Below are 9,984 nucleotides of genomic sequence, written 5' to 3'. Positions count from 1 at the left end.
AGTGCTAGAAAGTGAATAAGTAGTTGCCTGAGGGGAGAAAGGGCACAGGAAGGGGAGAAATAAATTTCAAAAGGGTATGAGGAAGCTCTTGGAGGTGATGATGTATTCAGACTCTTGATTGTGCTGATACTTTCACAGATGTAAAAGGGAAGAACTTAAGGCATAACTTTGAGAGTTATCTTCATATAACTGGCATTTGACATATTGAAAGTGGATGGGATAACCAAGAAGCTGTGAGTTTTGGAATTTTCATCTCCCTGGATATTGAAATCACTAAGAGTTATAGAAGCAGAAATTATGAGAATTAGACATCTAATCAAGAATTATAGTCATAGAATGAGAAGCCAGCTTGGGTATCTGAAAACGTCTGCAATATGAAGAGATACAGGATGGTTTACTCTGATGACAGAAGATGCAGACCTGAATGTTTTAAGGAAGAATAGAATAAGGAGGTTCTAGAAGTAGCATTGGGGAGCGAAGCACAGAGATTCAGAAACTAACAATTTAAAATCAATGAAGTGCACAGAAAAGGCACAGGTATATGAGCAGAGAAGTGCAGCGGGTACTGCAGAGTCATTGGATTTTACTGCATTTTTGCAGAAAGTTTTGTAGATTAAGATAGTTGAAGATTGTATTTGAGTAGCTTGGCTGTAACTTGTATTCCTTTAGACTCTATGTACCTGAAATTTACTCTCAGATTATGTCTGTTTTTCTTATTTTGAGGAAATAAAATTTTAACCCTACAGTTATGAAAAATCATTTTTCCAATATAAAAAGTTAACAGAACCCCGGGCAATAGTTAGTGTGTTGATTACTAATAGCCACAGAGAATTTAGATTACATTAGAGTTAACATCTGCATCAATCAAAGTTTGGTTAGCCAGAAGCAATAATATCTACTACTATACTGAAAAGTACTGGTTTCTGGTTCACTACTGTATTGTAAAGAGAGTAAATAAAGAACAAGAGAAGACATCACATTTTAATCCCACTAAGCCAAGTTGACAGTTTTATTGATTAAAGATCAAGAATTACCTATTTAGTAATATTTTCTAAATGACTATGTATTTTAGTCATTTAGTCTACAGAGCACAAATGCAACTGAAACCAAAGTATTAGTTGAACTAGAAAAATGAAAGTGAGCTCCACAGATAGCACATGAAAAAAATGTGAAAATAATTCATTCCAATGACTGATTCCTAATATTTGAAACTTCCACCAATAACTAGCCCAAAATGCACACATAGAAATATATGTGTTACTTTTATACATAATTAGCAACACCATAACATTATATAGACAAAGGATGAATATTTGTCTTATTACATAAGTGTCACACTATTGAATGAATGCTAGTATGATAACAGTTTCCACCTTAGGGCTCTTGTAGCTGGGATGTTATTCGCCAGTCTCTGGGCATGATGGGTTTCTTCTTGTCTTTCACCCTAGTTGTATGTCTATTACCTTAGTACAAATACTACTTATGTGAGTTACAGAGATTATTCAAACCATATAATAAATTCCATCATCAAATACCAGGATTCAAATTGATTCTTAAATTATAAGCATTGAAGGGATTTTCTTTGTCTTCTGTATAATTTTCCTTTCTGTCACAAAGTGCAGCAATACCAATATTTAGAGGCCTCCCCTGGATCTAATGGTTAGCTGTAGATGGTCTACTTCGTGGATCATTTTGGCAGTATCTTAATTCCATTCAGATTTTCCTCTCCAACCTAGCACCATTTTGAACTTCCTCTGACATTCCTTTAATTGTTTTTTGTCAAAGAATTTGCTGACAAGTTCTGAAATAAATTTTTATTATCCTGAGAAAAAGTTGATTACAAACGTAAGCCACTGCCATAAATAAACCAAACATTTTACCAGCTCAAGTTTCAATAAAATGTCTATTTTCTTATTCTCCTTTTAATTTGTTTCATGATTGCTAATGCTTAATCTAAACAAATCAATTTAGAGAATGTTCCAATAATGTTACCCGCTGATCTTAACTCTAAAATAAGCCAGAAATACAATGTTTCTGGTATGGAAGTATGAGATAGGAAAATACATTAAAATATTCCTTTGACTTAATGAGGATTTTTATGTGGAACTACATGTTGTTGATTGTTGTTTATTAAGTGTTAATGCAGAAATAACTTATATTTCTTTAAATTCAGGTGAATGCGGTAGAAAAAGGTGATATTTTATTTGCTTCGCTTCTGAGAATGCTTTACATGTGAATTTAGTGTATTTAGATAATTTCTAAGTTAAAGAGCCAATGAACGTGCTACTTCCAAGTAAAACTACAAAGATCACTTTGGATGGGTAATTTTAAGTATTCACTTTGCTTCAAAAATTGCGAGTAATAACTTAAAAATCAGACTCTCAAAACATAGGATGTCACAGGCAGGCGGCATTCCACATTCAGTGTTGTGTAGAAAAAGAAATGCTAGCCTGACAGAAAGGAAATGCTATGAGGTCACTATAAGAAAGAAAGAAAAATAAGGATGCATTGTTTAAAAGAATGAAAAAGTTACAAAAGTTCAATGTTTCATATATTTAGAAATCATATTCCAAAACCTATTTTTATTTTGGTATTTTTATTGCAGTCTTCCATTGCAAATAGGTAGATCATTAGAAGAATATAAAGCTAGGTCAGAATGAAAGATGGATTATGTTTATAGATTCAATTTTGAGCTGAGCTACATAGTATTGAAGATGAAAGAATAATGATTACTAATTTCAGCATATCACTTTAGAGTTAAGAGACCTTCTTAAGCGGTCTTATTTGACATTCAAAATGACCTTGTCTGATGGTCATTGATTTCATCCTCCTTTTACTAATAAAAAATTTGGAAGAAATATTGAGTAAATCATCTGAAATCATGCAGCCAATGATTACTAGAGTTTGGACTTGATACCAGGTCTCCTGAATTTGGACCCAAGGACTGTCATATATGCAGTGGAGAGAACGACCACTAGAGATATGAAAGTCTAAATAAATACCACTGCAGTTTTCAATGTTATGTATTCAAATTATGAGTGAAGTCTAGATTTTGTTGTTGTTCTTGCTTGGTGTTTTTTGTTTGTTTGTTTCTTGTCTATTCCAGTGGCAGGATCTCTTGCAATATATATAGTTTGGCCGCCATGATTCTTGTAGCATTCAGAAGGCAGCCTTACTGTTACTAATAATTTCACTGTAATTATACAAATTACAATTTCTCTGTGTTTACACTCTGATTTGAAAACAATTAGGAGGCAGTTAAATGATGTTTCGGTACCTGTAAAATTTAAGGGCCACTCTTTCGGGTTCTGCACCCAATTTTACCATGGGGAGGGGAGCTTCCCCCATACCACCAAGCAATTCTCCAGACACTAGCTGGGCATTCTACAATTCAATTCAGTTCAACTCAATTCATACACCATTTACCTGATCTACCCAGAGACAGCATCAGATTCCATAAGTTAAGAGGTCAGCCCTACCAGACTGCCCCACCCCACATACCTGAGACACCAGGCACAAGCCCAGGTGTCACCTGTGCTTCTGACTGACTGACTGTAGATCAGAGTTTCCCACAACCTCCTCCTTGGGTTCTATTATTTGCTAGAGTGGTTCACAGAACTCAGGAAACACATTTATTCACCAGATTACCAGTTTTTTAATAAAAAGATATAACTCAGGAACTGCCAGATATGTAGGGCAAGGCATGGGGAAAGGGTGGGAGCTTCCCTTCGCTCTGAGAGCACCATTCTCCCCAAACCTTCACACGTTCACCAGCCCAGAAGCTCTCCCACACCCAGTCCTTCTGGATGTTCGTGGAGGCTTCATGACTTAGGCAAGATTGAATAACTCATTGGCCATTGGTGACTTCAATTTCTAGCCCCTCTCCCTTCTCTAGATGTCCTGGGGTGGGACTGAATGCTCCAACCCTCTAACCACAATGTTGGTTCTCCTGACAACCAGCCCCCATCCTTAGGTGCTTCCAAATGTCACCCAGTTGTGTTAACATAAACCCAGTTGTGGCACAAAAGAGCTTGTTATGAATAACAAGACGCTTTATGGCTCTGAAGAGTTTTTTAGGAATTGAGGACAAAAGACTAAATATTATCACAAAAATGCTACCATTGTTCTTATTTATCAAGAAATTCCTCTTACGATGAGCAAATGAGCGCGAGCGAGGGCATGAAATTTAAATTCCACTCAGGGGAGAAAGTGCTGTGCTTCGAGCCTGACCCCACCAAGGCGCGAGTGCTGTACGATGCCAAGATTGTCGATGTTATTGTTGGGAAAGACGAAAAAGGCAGAAAGATCCCAGAATATCTGATCCATTTTAATGGTTGGAACAGAAGCTGGGATAGATGGGCAGCTGAAGATCATGTCCTTCGTGACACCGATGAAAATCGGAGATTACAGCGTAAATTGGCAAGGAAAGCTGTAGCTCGCCTGAGAAGCACAGGAAGAAAGAAGAAGCGCTGCAGGTTGCCTGGTGTGGATTCTGTCTTAAAAAGCCTCCCTGCTGGGCCTCCCTGGTGGCGCAGTGGTTGGGAGTCCGCCTGCCGATGCAGGGGATACGGGTTCGTGCCCCGGTCTGGGAGGATCCCATATGCCGCGGAGCGGCTGGGCCCGTGGGCCGTGGCTGCTGGGCCTGCGCGTCCGGAGCCTGTGCTCTGCAACGGGAGAGGCCACAACAGTGAGAGGCCCGCATACCGCAAAAAGAAAAAAAAAAAAAAAAGCCTCCCTGCTGAAGAAAAAGATGAAAATGTTGAAAACTCAATAAGCAGTTCTTCTGATGACAGTAGTGAAGAAAAGGATGAAGAAATAAGTGAAGAAAGTGATATTGAAGAAAAGACTGAAGTGAAGGAGGAACCAGAGCTGCATGCAAAAAAGGAAATGGAAGAAAGAACAATAACTATAGAAATCCCTGAAGTTCTGAAGAAGAAGCTTGAGGACGATTGTTACTATATCAACAGGAGGAAACGGTTAGTGAAACTTCCGTGCCAGACCAACATCATAACTATTTTGGAATCATACGTGAAGCATTTTGCTATCAATGCAGCCTTTTCAGCCAATGAGAGGCCTCGTCACCATCACGCTATGCCACATGCCAACATGAATGTGCATTATATCCCAGCAGAAAAGAACGTTGACCTTTGTAAGGAGATGGTGGATGGATTAAGAATAACCTTTGATTACACTCTCCCATTGGTTTTGCTCTATCCATATGAACAAGTTCAGTATAAAAAGGTGACTTCGTCCAAATTTTTTCTTCCGATTAAGGAAAGTACCACAAACACTAATAGGAACCCAGAGGAGCTCTCTCCAAGCCCACCTTTGTTGAATCCATCCACACCACAGTCCACAGAGAGTCAGCCCACCACAGGCGAGCCAGCCACCCCCAAAAGGCGCAAAGCCGAGCCGGAAGCCTTGCAGTCTCTGCGGCGGTCCACACGCCACTCGGCCAATTGCGACCGGCTGTCGGAGAGCAGCGCCTCGCCCCAGCCCAAGCGCCGGCAGCAGGACGCGTCTGCCAGCATGCCCAAGCTGTTCCTGCACCTGGAAAAGAAGACACCCGTTCATAGCAGATCATCCTCACCCGTTCCTCTGACCCCTAGCAAGGAAGGGAGTGCGGTGTTTGCTGGCTTTGAAGGCAGAAGAACTAATGAAATAAATGAGGTCCTCTCCTGGAAACCTGTACCCGACAGTTACCCCCCAGGTGACCAGCCACCTCCACCCTCTTACATTTATGGGGCGCAACACTTGCTGCGATTGTTCGTGAAACTTCCAGAAATCCTTGGAAAGATGTCCTTTTCTGAGAAGAATCTGAAGGCTTTACTGAAGCACTTTGATCTCTTTCTGAGGTTTTTAGCAGAATACCATGATGACTTTTTCCCAGAGTCTGCCTATGTTGCTGCCTGTGAGGCGCACTACAGCACGAAGAACCCCAGGGCGATTTATTAAGGTTTTGATGGTTCTGGAAGAACAGCTTCTCTATCTAGCTTTGCACTCTCGGGTCCCGATAAAGAACTAGGGAGTTGGTGGGCCTTCCTTAGAGCGAATGCGACACCCGCCTTGGGGGGGTGTGGCAGAGGCGGGCCCATTTGTTTGAGTTGCTTACCTACCGTAGTTATTTCTGTTAAGGATTACTTCCTAGGTACCTGAACGGCCTCCAACATGTGACCCTTGCCACGGTACATGTCATCTGTGACGGCGGGAAAAGAGCAGCTGTGTTCACAGTGAAATGTTCACGAAAGTGTGCGTAGGTTGGGCTGTTTCAGTAGACGGAGTTACTTTTTAGCAATAACCACATTTTTAAACTATTTGTTAGCATTAAACAAAATTGTTTTGCAAACCGTTTTCATTCTTGTGATGAGGCTGAGCAACAAAACATTAGTTTTACTTGGAAACCGAAAAGTAGTCCCAGAATATTTTAGAGGGGGTTGATATTGATGGCAAAAAGAAAATTTGCAGCTATACATTTGCTTGTTACAGTTCCTTTTCTATAAAACCTTATTTTTGGTGATCTAAATAAAGCATTGCCTGAAAAAAAAAAAAAAGAAATTCCTCTTGTCCCATTATCTCTACGTGGCATGACAAACATTTGTTTACCAAGCATTGGTTCTTCCCATCTCCCTATAAATTGTCTTCCTCCCCTTTGGAATCCCAGACCCCTACCTCTTCTCCTTAGCTCAGCATGGCACACAAGCCTTAACTGCCTGTCTTGAATCCTCTCAATTCTATGTGAGGCTCCATATACACAAAATTTCATTTTTTTCTCCTGTTAATGTCTTATGTCAACTTAATTAGTAGACCAGGCAAAAGAACCTACAAGAATAGAGGAAAAATGTTTCCTCTTCAACAGTACTAATATCAATTTTTTAGTTATGGACATTGTACTATAGTTTTATAAGTGGTTATCACTAGCCGAAGTTTGGTAAATGTTACAATGTAATCGATGTAGTACTTTTGGAACTTGCCATAATTACATAATTATTTCAAAATACAAAATTGAAAAAAAATTCTCAAATGTAAAACAATGTTTCTTCTTATGAGGTAGCCTTTTTACATAGTACAAAAGCCTGCTAAAATGATGTAATCTGAAATATAACAAATACATCAGCTTAGATAATTATAAAATCCAAACATTATGTAGAAAATAAGATATATATTTTAAAATTTCTTAAGTATTCTTTTATCCATGGATGAATAAAATATTTATTCAAAAGTTAAGTCTGAAATAGAATCATTTATTCAGTCTTTCTTCAATGAACATTAGTTGAAAGCTCACTAAGTGCTTAGAGTTTATTGGATAACCATTGCTTGGATTGCTTTTTGGAATGATGAAATAGCTATATACGAAAACTATGGCAGGGGAATTAGCAAAATGGGGTACTGGGAGGAGTAGCCCTAAAATTTCACTATAAGTAACTATCATAGAGGCCAAATGAAACCTGAACTACTATATGTCAACAAGATCATAAAGAAGGTTCAGACTCTGCTCACTCATAAGTTATAGCCTGTAACTTTATGGCCTCATTGTAAATGATATTGCATTTTTATGCTTGAATTTTTCATATTAACTTAATACAAAGTAGCAACATAATAAATATTTTATAACAAATTGTCTCCTTATTCCTTTAATAAGAAGAATCAAATGGCCCCAGCTACTAGTAAAATCTTAATGGAAACTTTATAACTATTTGGGAATGTTATTCTTTTCCCTTTGTTTTCTGTATCAACTATTTACATTTCTAGATTCTTTGATTTTGTAGATCTTTCTCCCATCACTTTTGAGATGAAGCTCCTCTATCTCAGAAGAACTTTTCTTGAAATAGATTATCTATTTTAAAAATACAATCATAATAACTAATAAATTATAGAAAGTTGTTTTTGTCATTTATTCATACTAGTTTAACAGAAGTGGGCTTCTCCTACATAACAGGATTTGATTCTCAAGAGTAGTATTTTCCAGTAACTATGAATAATATTAAACATGCAAAATAAGTACTATTGAAAACATATGCGATATTTAGGGGAAATGAAACATTTTTGCAAGTGTAATTATAGAGAGTGCTTTGTTCCTTTTATATTTTAGTTTTCCTCCACTTGTTTTGCCTTGAGATGGAAAAAAATGCTTTCGATCATATTCCCTTTGTAGTGTTTTGGAAGACTTTGGAGAGAGAGGAGTGTTGCACTTGTGAAATCATTTTTAGGGAAACTAGTATGTGAATCGTAAGAGCACTGTACCCGTTCCCATTTTATTTTTCTGGCTAGTGTTCCTGAATTCAGCACTATGCAATTATAGTAACTGCCAAAATGAACACTAACTCAATAGAAATAAGAAAACGGGCCCACTGTTCTTGCTTTTGAAAAGTAATTACTTACTGGCATCAAGAAAATAAGAATCGTCATGTAAAAAATACTAAATAGGAATACTGGAAAATTTTATGGCAGCACATGAAGCTATTTTGACTATCTTGTGTAAAACAGGTCAACAGGAACCATTCAACATAACGTGTCTGAAATATCTAAATATCTCTGAATTGCTTTTTTCCGTTGTATTTCAGCTTTCTTAGAAAGTCAATTTTGGTCTGATATGAAGAGACAGAGGAAACATTTTTTAAAGTGTTTTTTAGTTTAGAAACCCTGCCTTACATTCATCATCTCCATAACTAAACCTAGGATTATGTTTACTGCCCCTCGAAAATTAGTCTTCTCCAGCTTGTGTAGTTTTGCAGTTTCCAGCGCATAACTAGGTCCTTCTAGCAGTGATTTAAAAAACAAACAAACAAAAAACACTCTAGGGTTCCCAGGGACAGTTTAAATATTCATGGGAGAGGACCAGCTCTTATTCTAGCAATTTATGGGTGAGGTCCAGCCCACAATTTTATGATGTGCCCCCTCAAAGGATCAGACAATCTCCCTGCTGTGTTTCTTCCTCTTCCTCAAGAGAGACAGCCCTCAAGAGAACGCTCCACTCATGAAGCAACACTAGTCTGATAGATCAGATTTATCATTGTTTACAATTAATTTTAAGTGTTTACAAGAATAGTTTACTTCAAAAATTAAAGAAAAATATTAATGTAGATATTTCCATACTTTCATAAAGCATTCTGAACAACATAGTAGAAATCACGTCTTGTTGGGAATTAGACTGAGGTTCTCATTGGTCTTTTTTTTTTTTTTTTTTTTTTTTTTGCGGTACTCGGGCCTCTCACCGTTGTGGCCTCTCCCGTTGCGGAGCACAGGCTCCGGACGCGCAGGCTCAGCGGCCATGGCTCACGGGCCCAGCCGCTCCGCGGCACATGTGGGATCTTCCCGGACCGGGACACGAACCGGTGTCCCCTGCATCGGCAGGCGGACTCTCAACCACTGCGCCACCAGGGAAGCCCCTCAATTATGCTTTTTACCTTGTCGGTTCTTCCCCCAGGTATGTTTGTGACTCATACTCTCATCCTCTACATCTTTACTCAAAGATTGCCTTCTCAGTACCATTAAAACAGGTCACTCTTTTTAAAATCACGCATCATCCCCTTTTCCAATTCTCCTGATGGCCTTTATGACACTCATTTACTTTCATGTATTTATGTTATAAAAATTCTTAAAATGTGGTCTGCAGCATTCAATGAGTCCTCAAGGCCTTTATAGGTTATCCGGAACACACAGACTATTTTCATAATAATGTGATGGCATTACTTGTTTTTTTCTCCACTGTGTTGCCATGTGCATTGATGACACAAGAGCAATGGTGGGTAAAGCTGCTGGCCTTTTGGCACAAATCCAGGGATGGCACCGAACTGCAGTGGTCGACTAGTATACTACATTCATGAATGGTCACTTTATTCTTCATCGTCATGTACCTACACATTTTTAAAGGCAATCCTATTTAAGAAATCTCTTGAAAAATCGATAGCAATTACTCATTTTCATATATCTGGATCTTCAAGTGGACCTAATTTTAATCTTCTGTAGATGAAATGGGACGTGTGT

General features: G+C 38.5%; 1 protein-coding gene across 1 annotated transcript; it reads left to right on the top strand.

Moving 5' to 3' along the window:
* The first annotated feature begins 4,156 nt into the window (after positions 1-4,156).
* LOC308610367 (MSL complex subunit 3-like) lies at positions 4,157-6,718 on the top strand. The gene is made up of 3 exons (XM_081259529.1): positions 4,157-4,526; positions 4,731-5,956; positions 6,136-6,718. The coding sequence occupies exons 1-2, from the start codon at positions 4,162-4,164 to the stop codon at positions 5,953-5,955; spliced, it is 1,590 nt and encodes a 529-aa protein (XP_081115655.1). The 5' UTR covers positions 4,157-4,161; the 3' UTR covers position 5,956; positions 6,136-6,718.
* Positions 6,719-9,984: the final 3,266 nt, after the last annotated feature.

The sequence above is a fragment of the Mesoplodon bidens genome (assembly GCF_964165515.1).
Source record: "Mesoplodon bidens genome assembly, contig: HAP1_SCAFFOLD_540, whole genome shotgun sequence".
Taxonomy (NCBI): domain Eukaryota; kingdom Metazoa; phylum Chordata; class Mammalia; order Artiodactyla; family Ziphiidae; genus Mesoplodon; species Mesoplodon bidens.
This window is presented reverse-complemented; position numbering and strand designations above follow the sequence as displayed.

Excerpts from the sequence above, each read along its gene's own strand:
- LOC308610367 (XM_081259529.1), top strand. The coding sequence starts at position 4,162 with ATGAGCGCGAGCGAGGGCATGAAATTTAAATTCCACTCAGGGGAGAAA. Across the intron at positions 4,527-4,730 it reads CTCCCTGCTGGGCCTCCCTG|CCTCCCTGCTGAAGAAAAAG; the intron begins GTGGCGCAGTGG and ends AAAAAAAAAAAG.